Source organism: Lutjanus erythropterus, chromosome 15 (assembly GCF_056507025.1).
Source record: "Lutjanus erythropterus isolate fLutEry1 chromosome 15, fLutEry1.hap2, whole genome shotgun sequence".
Lineage (NCBI taxonomy): Eukaryota > Metazoa > Chordata > Actinopteri > Lutjaniformes > Lutjanidae > Lutjanus > Lutjanus erythropterus.
The window spans coordinates 19,911,648-19,936,473 of NC_139331.1; the positions used below are offsets into that span (position 1 = coordinate 19,911,648).

General features: G+C 39.6%; 1 protein-coding gene across 1 annotated transcript; it reads left to right on the forward strand.

Moving 5' to 3' along the window:
- Positions 1-178: 178 nt before the first annotated feature.
- Positions 179-24,728, forward strand: reps1 (RALBP1 associated Eps domain containing 1). Its single transcript, XM_084737667.1, has 19 exons — positions 179-973; positions 6,004-6,127; positions 9,885-10,114; positions 10,837-10,999; positions 12,967-13,097; positions 14,544-14,706; positions 14,859-14,922; positions 15,810-15,964; positions 17,114-17,235; positions 17,685-17,765; positions 19,865-19,952; positions 20,373-20,474; positions 21,560-21,620; positions 21,844-22,042; positions 22,152-22,350; positions 22,656-22,741; positions 23,455-23,609; positions 23,722-23,827; positions 23,913-24,728. The coding sequence occupies exons 1-19, from the start codon at positions 821-823 to the stop codon at positions 23,979-23,981; spliced, it is 2,451 nt and encodes an 816-aa protein (XP_084593793.1). The 5' UTR covers positions 179-820; the 3' UTR covers positions 23,982-24,728.
- Positions 24,729-24,826: the final 98 nt, after the last annotated feature.

Consider the following 24,826-nt stretch of genomic DNA (forward strand, 5'->3'; position numbering starts at 1 on the left):
AATTAATAAAGCTAACAATAAGCATAAAGCATTACATTAGGCTAAACAATTCATCAATTTATGTTATTAATATTGTGATACTTAAATTAGGCTGCTGACTATGTATACATGTATATACACACACACATATGTATATACATATATATACACATACACACATCAGGTAATTAGTAATAGCGTGTTTTAATTTGAAGAATCGTGTCGGAAGTTTTACTCTAACTGTGAGTGGCTTGACACTGGCGGTAGGAATGGCGGCTAAGATTACTAGAGGAAGGAACCCAAAGACCATGAAACTTTACTTCTAACGGCCCCGCAGAGGAATTTGTTTCTAGCGAATCGCAGAAACACCATCACATAACGGATTAACGGGAGAAGAAGTGCTATTGCGTGAGATTAACGCGGCAGACGTCCCGGCTGAGGAGGTGGACGCACTTTGCTAGTTAGCTTAACGTTAGTGCCGCTGACTTTGATTCAAGGTAGCTGTTAGCTCGCTGCACTACTAGCCAGCTGTTGGCTACTTGGCTTGGCTGGCCCAACAAGTTAACTAAGTGATTAACTGCATGGAGGCATTCCGTATTTGAATTACTGAATGGTGATCAGTGTTAGGGGTTTTTATAGAGAGTGGGATCAAACGACAACAAGTCGACACAGCGCGCTGTAGTGAACATTATTACCGCTAACCTCAACGTTAGCTAGTGCAGTAACGCTAGCTAAGTTGGGATCCTGAAGTCTCGCCCATTTTTTGGATCCTGCCCCAGCTATTGGCTAAGGGCTAATCAACAGCCAACTAGTCTGGTTTTCAGGACCGATTGGTACTACGATGGAAAGTCTAACGTTGAGTGATATCGAGCAGAAATATTACTCGGATTTGTTCGTTTACTGCGACACGGACAACACCAAAAAAGTGGCTTCCAATGGGAGAGTTCTTGACCTTTTCCGGGCGGCCCAGCTACCCAGCGAAGTTGTCCTGCAGGTAAGCTAGCGTTAGCCAGTGTTGTCATCAGACTGTGAAACCCTGCTAATTGGTATTTTATAAACTTGCCCGGCTGTCAGAACTGACCTGTCATCCAGTAAAGCTATGCTTAGCCCTGGTGGTTAGCAATGCTGCGCAGCAAAAGAGACACACCTTCTTCTGGCTAATGTTAGCCTTAGCCAAAAAGAGTGGGCAGCCAAGTCACATACTTAACCTCGGCCTGGAGATTTGGCTCAAATTAACATCTTGTACATATAGTAGAGGCTGGCATGTCTGCTCTCCAGTGGTCTTTTTGTTGACATGTGTTAAACAGCGCCTGATGTAGGAAATCATGTCCTCATCAGCCCTTTGCCTCAGACTGCTGTTCACTGTTTCCTGTCTTCTCACTCCATTAAAATCTGTCATGTTGTTCTCCACTGGGTTGAGCTGATACGGGGAAACGTAGACCCAATGTTACAGAATATAATGTCATTTAGAAAAGTTGTTACCAACCTGAACTGTCTCACAGTTGCATCACAATATTAATTTTCACTGAGAAAACACCTTAAAATCACGATGATGTAATATTTGTAGCAAAAAAAACATGTTTTCTTACATTTGGAGAACAAGATTTGTATGCCAGGGCATCTCTGCAGCACCACAGTGCTCCATTATAATGCTGTTTTGTCACAAATGTTCCCTTCCAAAGAATGCAGCTTCTATGATTTGGATATTGCACTTGTCCATATTGTGACAATGACATTATGTTTGGTAACTCTCATAGACCAGCAGAAATTGAAAACAAGGTAAAAGGTAAAAAACGAAAAATAGAAGGCCAGCAAACAAGAATGAAAGAATAAAAACAAGAACAAAAGGATAAAAATAGGAATAACAGAATAAAATCCTAAGAGTAACAATAACAGTATGAGGTACCATGTATCTAGTGAATGTAATAAATAAGGGCACTTGGATCAGACAGTGCAAACAGTGCCATATTAAAGGGTATTGCCCAACAATTTATATTTAAAAACAATGCTGAGACATGGACTGAATATTACACGTGTGTAGAGCATTAGCAGCCGTCACAACAACAGTCTTCAGTCCTCAACAGCGAGGGAAGAGGCTGCTCTTCAGTCTGTTACAGCATCTTCTGTCTTCCCATTTTATCATTTTGCTCTCCACTGGGTTGAGCTGACATGGTGGAAATGCAGACCTGAATGTCACAGTGTCCACTTGTCTAATATGATTTATAAAAGCTGTCACCTAACCTAAACTGTCTCAACAATACATGACTGAAGAATGTTGTGTCATTCAACACCACAATCCAACCTTCACACAGAACGTGTATGTATTCACTTGCTTCTGGATGGATTATGCTATTGCACCCTGATTCCAATCCATCTGATTAAAGATTACTACATAACTGTTAACATGGATACTAACTGAGGTGATCCAGCAGGTGTTTACATGCCAACACCCATTTAATCAGAATACAGCTTTTATGACATGCACAAAGTGTTCCTAAACCGCCATAACGTGTCTGATGTTTTGGAAATATAACAGAAGAGGAAGTCCACTCTGCAGGCAAAAGTGTCCCGATTCTGATTTCTTTTTGCTGATATGTGACTCAGATCTGTTTTTTTTTTCAATAACAGTGTGAACAGCACAAATCCCATGGAATCTGATCTTTTCAATTCTGATTTGAGACACTTTCATATGTGGTCAGAAATCAGATGCAGGTCTGATTTTTTTGCAATACAACCTCAGTGTGAACATCATACTGGAATTCATACTTTGACGTTACTGACTCTCCTGAAGTGTCTTGCTGTGAGACTCTTGTGGAGACAGATGTAGTTAAAAATAGCCACATGACAGCCTAAAATTTAGGGTGAAATCTGCCTCTGTGAAGCCTGTGCACGTCACGATCCCACTACACCTGGCTCCGCCTCCACCTCCATGTGCTCCGCTGTACAGAAGCAGCAGTCATTGCTCCACAAAAAGCTGTAATTAAAAATTTGGTTCTCCTTGTCCTCACTATCATCTGCTCACAAATTTTCTGGCTTGCACTGTACATTGACTCATAAATGAAATGGTAAATGCTGATTTCACAGGCCTCTAAGTTTACTTCTGTATGATAGTGTGCTGCTTGTCCAGCAATCAATCAATCAAATTTTATTTAAATGGACCAAAATCACAAATCACAATTTGCCTTGGGGGCTTTACAGTCTGTACAGTGAGTACATGTGTGATCTGTAAATTGAGTAAGTGTCTGTTTATGAGTCTTAAAAAATCATTAATAATCTTGTGGAAGGAGTAGACTTTTAAATTTTGTAATATTCTAATGAATTCTGGCAGGCAGTCACTGAACTTCAGAGTGTATCAGAGCAGCAAAAAATAACCTACAAAAGTGTCAAGAGATTGAATATTCTTACACCTAGTTTCCTCTTCAAACAGAGAAATACCGAACTAAGATGAGTTTAACTGGCTTGTTAACGCTTCGGAAAGCGCACTTCATTCAAACTCGTCAGAAAAACATAAACTCACCAAAACTGTTCTTGTTAGTCTGTCTATTTTTCCAACAATCACCAGCTCTGGTTTGGTTGAATTAAATCCTTAATTCCTCGTTTGAAAAGAGTGCAAAGAGTGTCAATCTGCAGGCTGTTTATCTCTCACTCCTCACCCAGCTCAGAGCACTCATGGTCCGGCTGAGTGGGTGTATACTGTGCCGCTGGATGAGAGCGTGTTACGGAGCAGCAGCTGTCGTCGTGCAGACCATTACATTAGCAAAATTTAATGACAAATATTGCCTCAAAAATCACCCAAAAAAACAAGTGGCGATGGATTAAGCCCATTGTTGATCAAAGATACATTCTTCCAATCACCCAACCCTACAGTGTAGGACCTGTTGTTGCTTGTTATTGTCACATTACAAGGTTTTGCTCGTCTTGCACTTCTGCAGTGTTCCTGCAGCCTGCCTGAGCTTCCTCTAGTCTGGGGAGGAGAGGGCATGTCTCTTAAACAGGATTTCAACCTATTTAATATACTGTGTATGGCTCCAACTTGTTGGACTACAGTACCCATTTTCAGACAAGCAGTTGTTACATATTGCTCCTTTAAATTAAACTCAACTACTGTACACTGATAATCAAATACTCTTTTTGAGTCATTTTTTAAGAGAAAATGGCCTAATTCTCTCTTATCAGCTTCTCAAATATGATTATTTTCTGGTTTCTTTACTCCTCTGTGATAGTAAACTGAAAATCTTTGTGGACAAAACAAGACATTTGAGGATGTTGATGGCTTTGGGATATGGTGAGCAACAGTTTTCATCATTTTTAGACCTTTTAACAACCAATCGATTATGAATATAAATGATAGTTACAGCCTTAGTTTACACCATCCCTCATAACCTGACAGTAAATTGCCTGTGATCACCCTGGATTAGGGCAGTGTTTCCAACTGAGGTGGTTACATTAAGCATTTTTATTCAGATTGGATTATTATTCAGATTATCAGTGGAATATAGGTCCATGTAAACACAGCTAATGTCACCCAACCTAAACTCTCAACAATACACGACTGGGGAATGGTGAGTCATTCAACACTACAATCTAGCCTTTACACAGACTTCGCAAATACAGATACACTTGCTTCTGGTCAGATTATAGTATTCATGTGATGGTCACACCAGCCATGCAGCCATCAGGACTGTCCCTGCTCTGTCTGCTAACTGTGAGTTTTGAGCAGCCAGTTAAACTACTGCAGCCTGTTTTGTGACTCCAGGTCTCTCAGCAGGCCAATATTTGCAGTTTGTGAGTCAGAATCCTTTTCAAGGTCAACAAGGGGAGCTGTGTGGTGGAAGAATTAGGCAGTGTTGTAATCCAACTACTTTCAAAATGTACACTGTGGTGGCCTATGAGACACATACAGCTACAGTGTCATGTTGTAACAGGCTGAGGAAAGTCACTGGTGCTTTGTATCCACACATAACTCAGAATAAGTACATTGTCAGCACGAAAGGGATCAGTCAGCTGTGGCGGGCTCTCAGTGCTGAAGGATTCACACATGAGGAGTCATCCTAATGTTATCAAGTTTAACTCGCTGGGTGCTGATCGGCCACAGGTTTATGGAGTCCACATATTAATCATGTAACCACGCTATGCAGCATTCACTCTCAAAAAAAAAAATTGCATAATCTTGGATGTGGTTCTGCCCGATCTACCATTTTGGACAAAGCCTGGACAGCATGACGTCAAGTACAGCAAATATGTGATAATCAGGCTTAGTAGTGGCGAGACCCACTGAACATCTGCCAGTGAATGAACAGAGTAAATAAGACTATTGCCTGTGCTGTTTTGTGAATTAAAGCAGGTAAACTGCATCACATTAAGTCAGTAAAACTTTGAAGTATTTAAAGCTACTACAAAGAACTTTAATATTTTTTGGATTATATATGCCCCCGTGGACAAAAGTGGTCATGTTTCCACCATACTGGCTACAAAATATACTGTCAAAAATAAAATAAAATTAACAAAAATCTCCTGCTTCTTTTTAACGTGCTAACCTGCTGTTCACTGTAACTTTGGCTGGGGAACTGTAAACAGACTCATTTCATCTGATTTCACAAAGAATCTGACTATATAGAAATAGCCAATCAGTATTTAATGGATATAATTTTATAACTAGTTAAAAACACCTTGTAATAAGTTTAATATATGTAATATACTATAAGTATATATACAACAAAATTCTGTACATTATACTTCTGTACATTGTATTATTTAATGCTAATATCACAATAAAATATATTATCATGGACTTTTTATGGAGTTTTTAGTATTACACCCCAGTTATCTATTTCTTATTTTCCTAAACTCTCCCATGTAAAATTTTGCAAGTTGTGAATTGTCAGAGGAAAAAACAGTCTTCTCTTCTCTTTTCTTGTCTTCTCTTTTGTTCTCTTGTCTTCTCTTATTAATGATTAATATCAGAGTTTCACATGAATGCGATGTTGTTAACTGTTCCTCCTTGTCCTTGTGTGTGGGATTTAGATCACAGAGTTATGTGGAGCCACTCGGCTGGGTCACTTCGGGCGGAGCCAGTTCTACATCGCTCTGAAGCTCATTGCCATTGCTCAGTCCGGGCTGCCCCTGAGGGTGGAAAGCCTCAACTCGGGTAAATCCAGTGCTCTGAACCCACTCTCACAAAAGAAAGAACAGAATCTCATTCAGTAGTATCATATAAAACATACCAGGTTCTCAGACACTGGACTTCTCTGTTTAACACAAAGATATTTGTGTATTCAGGGGGGTCAAAATCATGGTTTTATCTTTAGAAATCGTAGTTGTATGATTTTGAGGAGATCATAGGACAGAAATGCTTTTTATTCTGTGTGTTAGTGGACAGTGGAAGCAGGTCGGATGAGGTACTTATCCATTGTATTAGCTGCAGTAGATGGCGGTCGACATGCCCCCAGTTGTGAGAAGCAACAAGAGAACCAGCAAGGAACCTCAGCAATGTACTGCCGTGGATGGGGTCAGCAGCAAAATGTATTTTAGTCAGCTTAAAAAACATTACCAATTGAATCCAAATCTCATTACAGATGTGAGGTCCAGTTTAAAAAACAGGCATTACATACAATAAATTACAAGACAATAAGCACATTACATATTAACAACAATACCAGTGCCTTCACAGCTGTGATTGGTACCATGTAGTGCTAAATCCTATGTTAGACAGCTGCAAATTTATTTCATTTTCAGTCATTTAGCCAGGATATAAACTTGTACATGAGACTTCTTAAGGAAGGTTAAAAGTATTTACTCATGCAGACACAAAACACTTCACTTGCCCTGCAACACATACTAAACTTGCACATCAGTTTAAGTGTACGCGACATTTAGAATATTTTCACTGCTCCACCTTCCCATCACAGTATGTTTCAAATGGGGCCCGCCATTATATAAGTCAAATATCGCTCTCTACAAAGCAACCAGACTCCTTAAGCAAAAACAGTGATTTTACCTTGCAGAACACAGGCGTCGCTGTTTTTTTGCTGCCTCAGTTGTTTCAATTTTTTTGTGTTATTGTGTGACTTCAATGAATTCGAGCCAACCTTGTAAAACACAGCAGTACATTGCTTAGCTTTTTGTAGTAGTACTCCTCTTTGCTTCTCCTGACTATGGCTAAGTACCTCATAAAGCCCCACTTCCAATAATCTGAAGTGTAGAGTTGGTAGTTTGATCCCTGCCTCTTTCTGTCCACATGTCAGTGTCCTCAAACCCCAAATTCATTGTGTGTGTGTATAGGAAAAATATTTATTACTTTACACAAAAATATTATATTATCAGAAATGATAAGTTTTATGTCAGCCATTTTGCACAGTTTGTGTCAGTAGCCCAATGCTTGTGTAGCAGGTGCTTGACAGTAAGAGCTGTTTCTACTAGCTTTCTATTTATCTAGACTAAACAGAGTTTGTCGTCTAAGCCCTTCCGGGGTTTAACTGCAAAATTACATTTTTCTGTTTGTCTTTGGCGTGACCGAAGATGTCACAGTCGCCCACTGCAAGTTGTGTTGTCTTAGGTCTGAAATATTGCAACATAAAGTTGTTGAAATAATTTCATCATTTTATTTAAATAATATAAGGAAGCGCAGAGGTCACTTCCTCATAGCAAAATGGACGTGATGTACAGAGAGATGCTTTTTAGATTTGGGGATGTTTGAACCGTTCCAGTTTAAAGATAAGGCTGTGTTAGAAGTAGATAAAGCGAGTTAATAATGTTTGTTTACTCACATGTGGAATATATAGAGTAGGGTAAAGTGTTCATCCAGTTGCTGTGTGCTTTCTAGAAGACAGTCTATAGCCCATATTGGTCTTATGTATTCTGCTACATGCAGTCAGGTCTTTTTTGATCTTTTATTTAGAAGGGGCTAGCAATAGTTTGGACTCATCAACTTTCAAATGTGAATGTATATTTTTAGTGGGCTGCAGCTTATCATTTTCATATTGATTAATCCAATAATTATTTTCTTAATTGTTCAAACTGTGAAATGGTGAGAAAAACACCTATAATAACCAATGATAGTAATAAAAGGTTAGTTTCATGTAGTGCAGCAGGACCTTTCCAGTGAGCCAACATGCACAATAGCAGCACCCTGACCCTGTTTGACCTGAATGGAACTGGACCTTAATTAGTATTATTGGTAACGCCTGTGTTTACTACTTCCTGTCAAAGTGGTTGTTGTGAAAAAGGTCTGTTGCTTGTTTTGTCAGACCAACTGTTCAGAACAAAACGACATTTGATTTACAGTCATGTGTGGTGAAGACTAGCAGCAAATTGATGCTGGAACTCACTAATATTTTGCATTTTTGCTGGAAAAAATTACTGAAGCTATTGATACGTTATTATTATTAAAAGCTGGCAGTCAACTTTTATATCCATATCGATATCAACATCAAAAAATCTAGTACTGCAGTGGTTGCAGCATCTGCCAACTACACTCCCACTTGATTATGGCTAATTATGACAATCCAATACAACATGCATCTCCTGTGTTTCCGTCCCTGCTCAGTGAGCTTTTAATCAGCTGGATAAAGAGATAAGAAGAACACTGCCAGAGCTTCAAATTACAAATTACTGTCTTATCTTATTCGCAGACAAATCATTTCTGTGTATTTTAAATGCTCTACATCTTACGTTTGTTTGTCATATGCATTAAAACACGAGGCAGGCTAAACCCACTCATGGAAGTTGATTTAGGACTATCATGTGGCGAGGAAGTGAAAAAAAGGAACAAACAGTCAAATCTTTGTATTGAATAGCACATCTGATTCATAAAAACACAGTAAAAATTAGTAAAACAGACATATCTTCATCATCTGTAATGTGAAAACATCAGATTTGAAAACAGCTAGATAAAGTAAAATTGTGCAGATTATCCATGTGGATTTTGGTTAGATTCTATCCTGTTTTTTGTTACGGTCAATAACTGACAAGAAAAACAACAACAACAACAAAACAACCTGGCCAACTTGAAGAACCTGAGTTGTCTGATGGATGGATGATGATTCGATTTTCATATGGCGTACCTAGTAAAGCCTGATCAATTTCGCCTCATATCTACATAATAATTAATGTTGTTTATTAATGGATAATTCATTTGTTGTAGATTTATTTCATATACTTAGATTCCATAGCCCCACTTGTTTTCCATGCTGTTTGTATGGTTATTGTTTATTTTTTCTTTTGTTTTTCACTTAGTACAATCAGATAAGCCGTATTAATAGGCAACATTGTATTTTATGTTGTCATGCCAATAAAGCCGGTTGAATTGAATTGTAGAGGCTTTGTTGCACTGGTTGTGAGAAGAGATACACAAACAAAACAATACTTGTTCGAAACTGTAAAAATGTCAAGTCCTGTGGCAAACCAACAGTGAAGACTTTTTTTCTATTCTCAAACTTTTATTCTGATGTTCAGTTTTATATACATAGGAGACAAATGCACCATTTACCACAGCAGCAGTATCTTCAATAGACCAGCATTCAGTGTGTGTTCTATTTTGAGGAAGCAGCCTGACTCTTTCTGAAAGGGATCTGCTCATACTGTTGTTCTCATTATACAGCTGTCACTTTCTCCACAAACAACAATGAACCACAGCCGATTTTTAACAAGTTCATGCTCTTATTCCAGGCATTCTGGGAAATGAAGGCAGTCAATAACTGAAGCAGAAGGACGTGAGGCAGGATAAAGGCAGAGAAAGCAAACTTATCAGCAAAAAATAACTTGTGAAATCCACTTAACATCACACAGCCTGATCATCCTGACATTATAGTGCTGTGGGAAGTGATTCTTCGGTCATTAAAGCACCTGAAAATCAATATAAAACAAATCTGTCCTCTAATCCTGTGAATGTATTTCTGTCTCTCTAGTCAAAGATCTGCCGCTGCCCAGGTTCGTGGTGGGGAAGAATGAGGCGGAGGCGAGGCATGCAGCACTATACCAGGACACAGACAGTCAGGGGTTGTACCCCGCCTCTGCCACTGCAGTAATACCCAGACCACCAGGCAGGGGTCTCCAGAACAAGAAAGGTCCCCCGTCATCCACTTCACTTCCTGTCCATGAGGTTATCCAGCCCCTGGCACCCAGCATAGAGACACAGGTCAGTAAATGACACTTATCTTACATACTGTTTGTACTTCTTAAGGTTTTTTTTTATCTATGTGTTTCTTCGCTCTTTACCTTACAGTTACCTACCCACTGATATAAAAACACATTTTGCTTAAGGTTTAAAGACAAACTTTTCCTAAGATAAGTCTGCAAGTAGCCATTTAATATGGACTGTTTGGGCTATTATCTTTTTTTTTTAATTTCCTCCTACAGCTAAACCCAGCTGTTACTAGAGATATGTTGCTGAAATACTGATGAGTTTCCTGTGGTATGTTGAGTATTTCTAGCTCACATTACTTTCTTAAGTATTCTGCTGCTGACACTTCCTTGCTGATACCAGCAGTGTGTTGCCTGTCCGTTATATAAACCTCTTCAGTGAGTCGTATCTGTTGTGAAATGTTCATTCACTGGTTGCTTGAACATGTCATATCTGTGATGATCAGATAATAAGCTTTGAAGTACTATTTGTTGGACTGGCTCGGATGTGACATGTTCAAGATGGAAATCTCGTAGTGTTTGAGATCAGATCTGAAAGTTAATACCCATAACATCTGAAACCATAATAAGACTGCAAACTTCTTTTCTTCATCGCCAAATAAAGATTTTAAAAGATTGCGTGTCTGGGGTTATACATTGTCACTGAATTCTGACTGGATACAGTCACTGAATTAGCATACATATTTAATTGTTTGATTTGTTTTTATGTGTTGCCAGCCCGAACCGACGTCCCCAGTTGTATCCCCTCACCAGTCTCCCCCCACCTCCCCTCATTCATGGAGGAAACACAAGCGGCAGCACAGTGGAGGAAACACTGACAGGCAGCCGGTGGTGGCTGCAACCGGAGCTGTGTGGACACAGTTCAGAGAACCACAAGCAGGTAACATCCACTGACGCATTACTGCTGAATAATAGTTTTTACAGTAATGCCATGTTCACATTATTATGATTTAGTTGATATGGCAGCGTCTTGAGTTCAAGTGGAGCTGCAGTGATCAGTTAATTTGTCAGTTAGATTGACAATCAATCCTTTTAAGTAAATGTTGATTGCAGTGTATTATGACTATATGTTTATATGATCCCCTGTGAACCCTTTAATTTGCCAATAGCAGACAGATGAAATCAATGATTTTCACTGGGAAAATGATGTCTCCATTACAGACTAAATTTCTGGATAAATTCACACTTTTTCTCTAAATGTTTTCTTCTAACGTTACACTCCCCTCCTGCTCATTGCTGATTTCTGCAGATGTGAAGAAATACTATAATATTATTCATACAATGTTATTATTATGTAATGCACAATATTACAATAGTTTATGCATGGCCCTAAATTTAGGGGGTTAAAAAAGTCTCATTCACTCGTTGATGATTTGTTCTTGCTTAACATAACTTGAATTAAATCTGAAATATTTCCAAACAGTAGATGATGATCTATGTTCTTTGCCTTCTACAGACATTTGATTTTTGTTTTGCCTGTCTGATCTCTGCTGTATATTACTCTTCTACTCTGGACTGCAAACTTAACATCCAGGAAGTTTTAAACAGGCTGTCTCTGCGGGATGGCTAGCTTCATATGATATGCAGCAGTTTTCTATAAGTGCAGCACACGTTTTAAATGTCAATATCGCAATGCAAGTTAATCTTCACTTAATTGTAGAAAGCCAAAATTGCTTTTGTAATTAATATTTGATTAATTGTGCAGCCCTAGTGCCAAAATGTGTTCCTCCATCGGATAAGGTGAAGCAGAGTAAGGTAAGGGGGAAGACACTGATTGGGACACAGATTTTGTTGACCTTTTGTCTTTGCCACAGCGACACTACACTACTTGGAAACACTGGGGGCTGAAAAGTTGTTTGTTCCAACTTTAAAGACAAAAAGGCCAAAATTCTCTGTGGTCGGTCTCTTCAGTGGCTCAAATTTCCTCCTTTTCTCTGTTTCATATCACTATAAACTGGTCAGACAAAACAAGACATTTGAGAATTATTCACTGTTTTCTTAATTGAGAAAATGGCCAACAGATTAACTGATACTGAAAATAAATGTTTGCAGCCCTCAATTAAAGTCAATAAAAGAAACCACAAAGTGAAAGATAATGGCCCCTGTTCTTGGAGAGTGAAGTGTCTTCTCAAGTTGAAAAGAGTTAAAGTAGTTTCGTAAATAGGAGAACACAAACCAGCTTTCATATTGTGATGACTATAGCAAAGAAGACCGTTTCACTGTCTGTGGGCCGCCGGTGATGATTACAACAAACATAACGAAAGTATGAGAGACTTGGCAGAAAAGTCGGTATCGGTCGGGAGTTTGGTCAGAAAGAGTCAGCAGCACAAAGCATCTTGGTTTTGATTGTGTTACTTCCTGCAGCTTGTACATAAATGATGTTTGCTGAGAGTGGCAGTTACAGCTGTTAGTCATCAGGGGAACAAAGGGGGCACCGCGTGATCTGTGCTGTGCTTTCATCAGCACAAAATCTGGTGGAAATATTACAAAAGAAGTAGCATGAAAATGATCATTTATGAAGCTGCAAATTGAATTGTTTAGTTGATGGACAGAAAATTATTCTGCCGACATTTTGATGACCTTTTAATTGTTTTTAAGCAAAAATACCAAACATTTAACCTATTCCAGCTTGTCAAATGTCAGAGTGTATGAATGGTAAACTGAATGTCTGACAACAACGATCTATAGAAACAGGTCACTTTTGGGCGGTGGTCAATTAATTTATTAACAATTTATGCGTTTACTGAGAAAATAATTGTTAGTTGCAGCCTTGATCCTTTCCCAATAAGACTGTTTTTTGTGCATTATGGGGTGTCACTGTATGCTTCACTCTCCTCCTTCCTCCAGGTCCAGTGCCCGGTGATGGAATGTGGCCATCCCACTCGCCTCCTCCTCCAAGTCAGGAAAGTTGGGTCAGTTTCACAGCAGACACCCCGCCATCCAGCGCACTCCCAGCAATGCATCCCTCGTCAGTCCAGGTAGGGCAGCCCCTGAGTGCAAAGGCTGGTCAGGCATAGTGATTTTCCTTTATAAATTACACTTAGTTGACAAGGAAGCAGAATAATTCATCATTATCACTTTAAAATTTGCCATGAGGTTTAATACAGCATAAAATAGTTTAGTACTCTCAGACAACACCATCGGTAATCACACAGCTGAAATGGGATCTGTTGTGACAAATCAATAGCAAAAAATAAGCTTACATATTGTTGATGCACACATACAACATTAGGACACACATGTGACCTACAGGCGATGGTGCGGTATGTCATCTGTATAGATTAGCAAGTTATGAGAATTACTACATGCGATATTGTGGCTGGGTTTATAATGGTAGTGAACATCGTCAGCTTCTTTAATCAGATGATAAGGCGCCATCAGGCTCTGCAAACATAAAATATGAGATATAAAAAAAAAACCACAGCTGTGCGTCAAACATGAGCCTGCATTTCATATCAGCGCTTTATCTGCTAGTAGTGCGAGATTAAAACCAAGAAACTTGTGTGACATCACTTAAGCTAAGAAGAAAACTACAGAGGCCTCTGTATCCAGGCATCATGTTGATTTTTGGTTTCTTAAAGAATAACAACAGTCATTAACCTATCAAACACCCTCAAGTGATTGGATGTTGCAGATGTCGGCTGTACTTACCGAGTTTGGAAAATCCAGTTTTTCTCATTGGGCACCTGCAGCCTAGAATAACATCCAAAACAATCTGAAACTTACCTCAGTTTTGTCCTTGGGGAAATTTTAATCTCATCCTTTATCATTTCTCTTCCAGCTTTTCGTGTTTTAGTTGATTCATTTGCTTTAAATTGTATAAATTTTAAGGTTTTGTTATTTTGGCTTTTATTATTTGTGCTTTTCAACAGTTTTGTCTAAGTTTGTTATTTGTGTTTCTTTTTGTGCAGGAGCTTTTTACCGCGCTACGTTGTAAATGAATTCTCTACTTCAATGTATTCAGAGTCAAAATAAAGATTGAATGAATGAAAGAATTTGTCAAATTTGACATTGTCAATCTGACAATACAATATAACATAAGAAAAATAACAACATAAGAAGAAGAAATGTATTATAAAGCACATTTATAAACAAAGTTACAAAGTAGTTTACAGTAAAAAGTTAGTAAATTTAAGAATTAAAACAAATACTATTAGTTAAGAAAAATCCATAAGACAAAAATAGTTTTAAGAAGAGATTGCTTGCCTGCCAAAAGCCCAAATTTTTGGTATGATAAAAATACAGTCTTATGCCACACTTGTAAGAATTTCTAAGAGTTTCAAGTATTAACAGTTCAAACTATGTCCAGAAAGCCACTGAAGACACTCCTTAAATAGATAAGATATACTTAATAGTGTGTATTTCTTTTAACCAGCCCTGCTTTTTTAGATTTTCCTGTAAATGTCCCATGTGGTTTCCCATAGGAAAGCACAACGATACGAACTGTGGCCTCAGCAGCAACGACCAATGAGATCCAGCGACAGTCCAGTGGCTACGATGATCCGTGGAAGATCACGGATGAGCAGAGACAGTATTATATTAACCAGTTCAAAACCATCCAACCAGACCTCACCGGCTTCATACCTGGTAAGATGATACACACACACACACACACACACACACACACACACACACACACACACACACACACACACACACACACACACACACACACACACACAAAACAAGACTTGTGTAAAAAAAGTGGATTGTTTTAATCATGTGTTTCTGTGTTTCAGGTTCAGCTGCAAAAGAGTTCTTCACCAAATCAAAACTACCAATTTTAGAGTTGTCACATATTTGGTGAGTCATCGTTGTTCTGTGTTTGTTTGTGTACCATGTAGATGTGTGAACCACCAGTGCAGCTAATAGTGGAGTTTTTAACCATCAAATGAAAGGTTAATCATTATAGGACAGGATGGCAGTAAACATTTGCATGGACTGGGTAGTAACCAAGTCAGTAACCGAGTCATTTAAATTATTTTGTTTACAGTGTGTAATTAAGTTCTGTTGATCTGTCAGTGTGTGTTCCTTCTCGTGATGTTGCACATTTTTAAATATTTGATAGGAAATTGAGAAAATCAGCATTTTCTGATAAATGATCTTTGAAGAAAAAAAAAAAATCTAAGCATCGGAAGCCCAATCTACCACCACCTGTTATGGGTCTTACAGGCTCATTTACTTTAATGCATAACAGTGTACAGTTGAGTGTAAGTAATTAATTTAATTTTTAAAGTGGCATGCACCAAAATGCGCCCAGACTACGTGGAGTTACACCATAAACACAACAAACACAATCCTGCTTTTAAGAGGTTACAGCTATAAAACAACACAGACTGTGCCTTTAAAACATCAGACATAAAGAACTGTCCTATGCTGCTGAAAGGCATTTATCCCAAACTGAACCAGGTGAAACACTGTCTAATGAATGCAGACTTGTGTACCTGTTCACAGACAAAGAGAACAGATCAGGCCTTTTTAGTGTAAATGGATCCTCTTCTTCGTACTGATGCCCACACGAGCATCTGAAGCAACGTCTGAACCAGCGAGAGCAGACTGAACTTTTGGATAATGAGGGAAAGATGAAGTCAGATGAAAAGGCAGCTGATCCATTTTGAAAAAGCTCTCTGCTGTTGTTGTGACACATTTTGTCTGGATGACAGTCACTCATGTCTAATGTGTATTTGAAGGGAGCTGTCAGACTTTGATAAAGACGGAGCCTTGACCCTGGACGAGTTCTGTGCCGCCTTCCACCTGGTCGTGGCCAGGAAGAACGGTTACGACCTCCCCGAGAAGCTGCCTGAGAGCCTGATGCCAAAGCTGATTGACCTGGATGACTCAGCAGGTACGCAGCCTCGCTCTCTCGCTCTCTCTGGTGCTCCTTCCCCTGATTTCACGACCTCAGGCCTTGTAAAAACCTGTAAGGTAACTGCACTGCAGCAGGCAGAAACTGCATCATGGTGAGGTTGTTCATTTATAGATTTGTTTGGGATGGTCTGACGGTACATTTATGTCATCCACTCGCCAACTAACTTCCACACTCAATCAAATTTAGCACAAAACCTGTCAAAACAGCAAAGATAAAAAACAGACATTGTTTTGTGAATTTTAAGAGAGCTGTATTTTTAAGAGAATAGCAACACATCAGTCACTGTGTGTCTGTTGAGGGTTTCAAATTCCATGTAAATTGTTTTAGCCATGGGTTGCTAAATATAATGCCTTTTGCCCCTTGTGTTTATCAGTGGTGCAAACAATAAATGTGGATGTAATGTGCCATTGAAGCTGAAAACCACATGCTAAATGATGTCAAGCAGTATTCCTTGGTAATAATCCGTATAATCAGTTTGTGTTTCCAGAAATCTTGAAGTGAGCCTTTGTAAATTTTGCTAAACAGCAAATAGTTTGTCCACAGATGGAGAGAAGAGTCATAAAGTCAGTGAACTGACTCAGTAATGTCTGTTGTACTATAGTATCTACCTTAATTTTTCTGTTAGCTAGTATTAGCCAGTAGGGGTGTCAAAATACAAATCTGGTGTCATCAGAGACTGTGAGTATTTCATTATCAATGACTTTGCTACTTGTAAAAAGTGGTAAGCTAGGCTTGTTGCTGCTGTGGAAACTCATCGACAGTTGCGGAAGCACAGGTGCTGCGGCACAAATGAATGACTGTGTATGTGTATTCAGTCACGGGTGTGGATCGGGTCGTGGTACTTATCGTGTGGGTGCAACTTTGTTAAAGGATGAAGACTAATTTATTCTTTCAAAAGTTAAGAAGTCTTTCTTCAAAGAGCCATAATAGACTTTTGGTCAATATTTGTGTTTCCCCTAAAGGCACAACTATAAAAACAATAACAAGAATATTCTGTGCAACTCTCTGAACAAATAAACCTCAAAATACTTGTGAAAGTTGTATTTATCAGATTATTTATGTATTTGCTATCTGGATCCTTAATATTTGTGTCTGTCTAACCTGTGTCTAATCCTTGGTATTCAGAGGTCCCAGAACCGACTGCTGACGTCGGATACTCGGGCTCCCCGGTGGAGGTCACCCCCAACAAATCTCCCTCCATGCCTTCACTCAACCAGGCCTGGCCAGAGATGAACCAGAGCAATGAGGTTCCGACATTCACACAGCAACACACATGAACACTGATTGTATTTTCACACATACTGTAAGCTCCATGTTTGTTTGCTTTTGCCGTGTTTGCATTTGTTTCATCATAATTAATGGCTCCGGGTTAATTAGATGAAGTTGCTTTTTCTTTATCCATCCATCATGATTTGATTATCACTTCATCCTCTTCATTATCAAACATAATTACTGATAATTCAGCACCTCTTCTCACCTCTTGGACTGTGGTGGTAGCAGCCCGCCTTTCTGTATGAAAGTCAGCGGTGTCTGTTTTTGTTTCCTTGCCCGCTGATGATGTCGCATCACCGTGTCATCTGCCGATGACAGGTGATGTCGCGTCACAGTCAAGGCTCAGGCTGATGATGTAAATGTGTGATGTCACTGCACTGGCTGACTGACATGTTTTTTCTCACTGTCTGTCTGTCTCCTGCAGCAGTGGGAGACGTTTAGCGAGCGCTCCTCCAGCTCACAAACTCTGACCCAATTTGACTCTAACATTGCACCAGCTGACCCTGTAAGTCAATCACTTAGTATGCATGGTTTCACCATTAATGGACAGACATTAACCCTCTCTGGATCTCTCTACCTCTCTCTTTCTGTCTCTCTCTGTCTCTCTCTATGTCTCTCTCTCTCTTTGCATGATATTCTTTCAAAGTGCAGTCTGCTGCATCAGCAGTGGTCAGTGTGTGTTGTGATTTGGCTGGCTTAGCTTCTATTGGACATCACCTTTTTTCAACAGTGACATCCACCAATCACTAGTGCATTTGCAGGCTGTGACAGATACATTTTTTCCATATATGGTCAAAGCTGTAAGTACTTACAATTATGTACAAGTATGTGGTGCTTTGTCATTTACTTTTAAACTGTCCTTTGTGAATTCTTATTTGTCCCTCAGGCAGAATTTTATTTCCATACAGCAATAATTGGCTCATGAAAAACTCTGCACAATTGGTCTGGTGAAAAGTGCAGCATTGACTACCATAATTTGGCTAACTGCAGAAGTCTGCATCTTTTTAAATTGCTTTTAGATGCTCTGAAATTCTGGGCAGAAACCCAGCAAAAATCACCAAGCAGAACCTGAAAAGTGGCATAAAATGTATTAGGGGTGGGGAAACAATCGATTCTTGACCACAAGCGAGTCAGACGTGTTGTCATTCACACGCCTCATGCAACAGAAAAGCTCTTATTTTAGTCCAGGCAGCTGTCTGTTCCAGCTCCGTGTGTCTCACGTCCTGCTGCGTGTGATGGGTATAAATGCAACCTAAAGCATTTATTTAGACTTCCTGTTTTTTTCAAAAATAGGCATGTAAATGCAAGGCTGGTACCCAATAAAAAGGCACTGAAAATGTATTTTAGCTACATTTTGCTACCTTGGTGGAGCAGAGAGCCGCTCTCTGCTGTAGTTTAATCCCACACTCTTCCTTCACTTTACCTCGCATTGGAAAAGCAAGACACAGGAACTTCTTGAACTTTTTCTGCAGTGTGTTTGTGGGCAAACTGTACATTTACTTCCATTAGAAAACCCTACTGTTGAAAAGAAATCAACTGAAATGATGAAGTCAGATTCATCACGATGCAGACATGAATGATCCTGCATCAGTTCACAAATGTCACAAACTTATTATTCTAAATGTTAGTTAATAAAGTAATGAAACTCAAATCTGAGGGCAGTGCAGAACCCACCTGGTCGTTCAGCTTGCACACACTACAGTTATCTTGTAGTTCATCTTTATAAAAGGCAGCCAAATGAGACCGGCTGGTCAAGAATCGATTCTTAATCAAATTTGACACCAAAGAATCGGAATCAAATCGAAATTTGAGATTTCCAAAGATCCCCACCCCTAAAACGTATCCCTAACATATAACATAACATATCCCCCTTTCAATTTTTTTCTTTTTGTCGACATTTTACTAAAAAGGTGAATCATGCACAGAGGTTCGCACAGTGGTGAGAGACAGAAGCTTTGCAATGAAAATGCATAATGACTCCTGTGAGTGCCATTGTTGTCATATTATATCAAGGGATGATTAAAGCCACTACTTGGAATTTTAATATTTTCTTGATTTTCTTGAGGCCACTGTCAACAAAGACAGTTGGTTTTTTTTTCCCACCGTCATAACGGCAAAATATAATATCATTAATAAAATAACCTAAATGAAAGTCAACGCCTGTTTCTTTTTAACTGGCTAACGTACTACTCACTGAAACTTTGGGAAACTGTAAACACAGGCTCATTTCATCTGATTGTGCAGAGTAAACTAAATGGTCTTTTTAATTAGAATAGTCAGAAAAAGTTACTGCAGAATTATTTTGTCAGTATTATACATGTTTTCTCTTGAAATAAGGACAGTAGAAAATAGTGAAAATGGGTCAGCACCAATCCAAAAACACCATGTAACTGAAGCAACCGTAAAGTTGAGTCTTCACTTTGTTTGCATTTGATACACAAGGCAGAGCTGTTATGTATCAAACTGAGTCAACAGACAGATGGAGGCAAAGTAAACTGAGAATCAACTGTTGTGGTCTACAAACACGCCTCCTTCTGTGAAACTTGTCTCCCTCCTCTCATAAATCTGTCTGTCTCACCTCCTGTCCCTTCGTCTGTCCTTCAGGACACGGCCATCGTCCACCCAGTCCCCATCCGGATGACACCTAGTAAGATCCACATGCAGGAAATGGAGCTGAAGAGGACAGGCAGTGGTGAGATGACCTCTGGCCTTGTGGCTAAATTTTTCCATTGCTTATAAACTGTTTTTATTAATAACAGAATATGAGTTAAAGCTAATATGAAAACTTGCATAAAAACAACGATTTTAACGCCCCAGAACGTTGTGTCCTTTGCTGAGTTTGCAGTGCAGAAGAGGTAATGACAGACCAAGAGGCTGCACTTTGTTATGAGTAAACAGACACATGTGATTAAACATGTCTAGATTTATTATTCATAATCAAGCAGTGTAAGTTTTTAGTGGTAAGGCTTTATTAGCAGTCTCTGAAGCTTCTCCTGGAAATATTTTGGGATTAAATATTAGTAGTAAGACTGCTAACAGCTTGTTTTCAGTTATTGTAGTCAATCTGCATAATAGACTGCAGTAGACTGAACGCTTTTGATTTTACTTTCAGACCACAACCATCCTACCAGTCCACTGCTGGCTAAACCTCCCGAACTGTCCGAAGAGCCCAAATTACCTGCCTCCATGAAGTTTGTAGCCGCTAACACTGTAGGTGAGTAAAGGGTGGGCTGGTGAGGGAGTCTACAGTTAAGAGAACCCCACTGATTTAACATCGTAGTCCTGTGACAGACTCACGATGAACAGTCTTAAATGATCAAAATTTATACAGCAGAACTAGAGATATTGTCTAAAGTTGAATTCACATGTTCCTGGGAAGGTCCCTATTCCTGAGCTGGGAACTTTTTCCAACTTTGTTACGTTCATCATAATGTCAAGTTGTGTCAAAGTTTATTGTAGCCGGAAATCACAAAGCATGCAGCACAAAATATGGTAGAACACAATGATACACAATATGCACATAAAAACTCCTATACATTTATACCTGGATACAGATCAAAAGAAATACATGTGTAATGGTACATACATGTAACCAGGCACACATAAAAGTGTAGTTAAGCTGGATGACTGCAGTTTGTTACAAACCAGGTGAGGTTGAAGGCTGATGCAGATAGATATGTTTTGGGTTTATTTTTGAAAGCGTCAACAGAGCCAGCCTCTTGAATTCAGATAGGAAGACAATTCCAGAGGAGAGAGGCCTGGTAACAAAAAGCTCTGCCAGCAAATGATGAGTTTTTTTTTATTTTTGGAATCACCAGATTGTCATAGAGCCATAACACTTACATGAGGACTGACTAACGATGATAAGTAGGACGGTGCAAGCCTCTGTACTTTTTTACAGGTTAAAAGTAGGGTCTTGAAATTGGATCTAACATGTACAAGGAGCCAGTACAGAGCTGATATGATCAAATTTTCCATTCTTGGCTAATATTCTAGCCGCAGTGTTTTGTACAAGTTGTAGTTTAACGGCTGATTTAGGTCGGCCACAGTGTAGGGTGTTTCAGTATTCAAGTCTGGATGAGACAAATGCATGAACAAATGTTTCAGCATCAGTCATGGAAAGAATGGGACGGATCTTTCTTTGCTCTGTAATCTGTTAAACAAATTCAGAAACTTGGCAAAAAAAATGAATTGTATTTACATCAGCTTGAGAAAAGTAAAGGAATAAAGTAAATTTGTTCCTGTTAATGTCCTACACAAACTTTGTACTAAGCTGTTTGTTTTTTTTCTGCCATGAAGGAGATGGTTACAGCAGTTCGGACTCCTTCACCTCAGACCAGGAGCCAATTGCAAGACAAAGGTCAGTGGTTATCATGGAGTTTAATCACGTTTATTTTCTCTTATTTTTGAGAATTATGTTGTTTTCTTACTTTCTCACTGTAATGTGGTCTGATGACCATTCATAGATATGACACAAACATCTGACCATCTTTCCTCCTCTGCTCTCATAAATCACGTTTTGAATAGATTGAATAAAAATGTGTCCTGTCCTTAACTCAAGAACCATACGTGTTTGCGTTCAGGTCCCAGTCGGGTACGTCTCCAGAGGCTCTAAAGGTGGTAGCACCCCCTCCGCCTCCACCCCGACCCCACCCCTCTCACTCTCGCTCCTCGTCTCTTGACATGAACCGCACCTTCGCTGCAACAGCCGCGCCCGGACAACCACAACCCTCTACGATAGCTTACCCGCCTGCCGTGCCTCCTCGACCACTTCCTACACAGGTAAGACGGACAGGGAAAACAAACTTGTTCAGGAACTCGCATGCAACAAAGCAAGAGGTCTAACCTGCATCAGATCATCTTCACCTCACTCCTGCCTTCCTCTCCATAGACATCAGTACCACACACTGGGCATCGTGCAGAGGCAGAAGGTGCACAAGGAGGTGGAGCAGTGCTCACCACCACCTCCCCACAGCAGATTCCCCAGCAGCCCAATTTCGCCGACTTCAGTCAGTTTCAGGCCTTCGCTGCGTCTGAACAGCCTTCCAGCCTGCCAGAGGTCGATATACACAGTGAGCCTGGACAGGTGGGTTGTTTCCTGCGGTCTGTGTCTGTATTACACATGGTAGTTGTCCATATCTTTGGTTTTACTGGCCTTCCTCACTTTGTTAAATTTCTTTTTAGTATTATTATACTGTAAATGTCCCCTTTTTTCATGGTCACACAGTACTAAGATAAGTGTCGTGTCCTCTGGTGTTCTTTAATTATGCTTCAATGTAAATAAAGATTCATTAATTCTATAGTTGATCCCCAAAAGTTTCATTGCCTGGTGTTTATAGTTCTGAATTCAACCTGTCATGTGTTTTATCATGTGTTTATTTGTGTCTACAGCCAGACAAGCCGTCAGAGGGAGCCGGCCCTTTGAGATCGGTCAAGAGTGACGGCCAAGCAGACGAGAGAACCTCAGTGACTGTCAACTCTGTACGTCGACATCTTCTGAAAATGACTTTCTAATATAAACTAACTAGATGATGCCTATATACTTAATTCAGTACATACTGAAAAATGTCAGAAAGATTTCAGAATAACATTTTTATTAATGCGACGAAGCTGAAGATAACTTATGGCTGTTGCTCACTGCAATTTTCAATATCAGTTAAGCTGCTGATCATTTTCTTGATTAATTGATTGAGTGTTTTGTCTACAAAATTAATGGTTGATTGATACAGTGACCTACCAATATTTAGAGAGCAGAGCAACTCCATTAATAATGAATAATTTCATTATTTTATATGCATTACAATCTAATATACATGGATATCTTAGATTGATTATCAGTTTCACAGAAAGTGATGTCTTCAATTTGCTTGTTTTGCCCAAACCCAAAGATGTTTAATATATTATCATATAATCATATAATATATTATTATTTTTACTTGGAAGTTGGCTCAAAATGATTGTCATATTTATTATCCAAAAAAAGTTTAGAATGAATCTCCTGTTGATTGACTAATCAGTTAATCAACTTATCGTTTCAGCTCTAAATACATTTAATAATCATTGAGTTTTAACTAAATGGCATAAAGAAAAGCTTCCTTGTAAACAATGAAAGGACACAGCAATGACAGAACCTGTAACTGTTTTTTTTAATTCCTCTCATTAAATTAATGTTTTTGGTTTTGTTTTCCCATCAGGCCAAGGTTTCGTCCGGTCCACTCGCCCCTCCTCCAAAACCTGTGCGCCGAAGGTTGAAGTCTGAAGATGAGCTTCGACCAGAGGACGAGCAACATGGTCCACAGAAATCAAACGTCATAGCCGCCGTTTTGGCCACTCAGCCCTCCATCCCCAGGTAGAAAACTTGCCTGTTCAGTTAAAAAGACTTTGGTCAGTCTTCTTGAAAGTAAATTATTTTTTTTAAGAGTCATGTTTTAGTAAAAATATGCGTATTTGTGTGTTTTCAGGTCAGTAGGAAAGGACAAAAAGGCAATTCAAGCTTCAATCAGAAGAAACAAGGAGACGAACACAGTGTTGGCACGACTCAACAGTGAACTGCAGCAGCAGCTGAAGGTACGCAGGATGTGCACTGATATGTTTTCTTCCTGACTCTTTCCTCTCTGGCAGAAAAAGTCACTCCTAACTTGTCATTTTCCAGGACCTGCTTGAAGAGAGGATATCCCTGGAAGTCCAGCTGGAGCAGCTCAGACCTTTCTCTCATCTTTAACCAATGTGAGGAGGAAAACTCGACTCTAGTTCATCCGAAGCAACGCGGCCGTGGCCCTCGGTGTGACTCCCCCTCCATCGCTCCCTCCCTCCTTCCTTCCACCATCTTGGCTTTCCCTGGAGGCTCCGACCTGCCGCAGGGTGCTCCGTTAAAACTCTAACGCTCAATCACACACTTATTAATCATAAACCGGAAGGACCTGAGAGCGCAGTCTTAACCAAGAGGAGGAGGTGACCGGAGCGTGGGGGGATTATACAAACTGGCACTTTTCAAATTTCTCTAAAGAGAGGCGAACGCGAGGACGTCAGAGGACTCAGAAATGGTTAGGAGCAGCGGACAAGATGCTCCAACTGCAGATGTGGTCTGAAGACAAACTGCTGGTGTCCAATTACTCTCTGAATGACTGAAGAAGAAAGCAGAGTGTGTTTGTCGTGCGTGTGTGGCTGTTGATGTATTTGTGCTCCTGTTTAGTGACTTACTTGAGGCTAGCACCAGTATGTTTGATCTCTCTTGAGGTACAGGCCTGACCATACCAAACTCCTTTTAAAAAAAAATCAGACAGTTTTATTGAAACAGTTCAGTATTTTTGGGAAATATGCTTCTTTGCTTTATTTCTTGGATTTAAAGAGGAGGATCTTCATTAACCATGTGTGCGTTAAGTAAGGAGATGGAGTCAGCACTTAGCTTAGCATAAAGACTGGAAGCAGGGGGAATCAGCTAGCATGGCTCTGTCAAAGGGTCAAAATTCCACCTACCTGCGCCTCTAAAATTCGCAAATTAACAAGTTGTCTCTTGTTTGTTAAATCTGTTGAGAAACATAAAAGTATAGATCTGTGGTCCTAGGG

What these genes read in the sequence shown, in the direction of transcription:
- reps1 (XM_084737667.1), top strand. Translation starts at nt 821, where the DNA reads ATGGAAAGTCTAACGTTGAGTGATATCGAGCAGAAATATTACTCGGAT. An exon ending in CCAGCGAAGTTGTCCTGCAG is followed by an intron (nt 974 to 6,003) that starts GTAAGCTAGCGT and finishes TGTGGGATTTAG; the next exon opens with ATCACAGAGTTATGTGGAGC. An exon ending in CACCCAGCATAGAGACACAG is followed by an intron (nt 10,115 to 10,836) that starts GTCAGTAAATGA and finishes ATGTGTTGCCAG; the next exon opens with CCCGAACCGACGTCCCCAGT.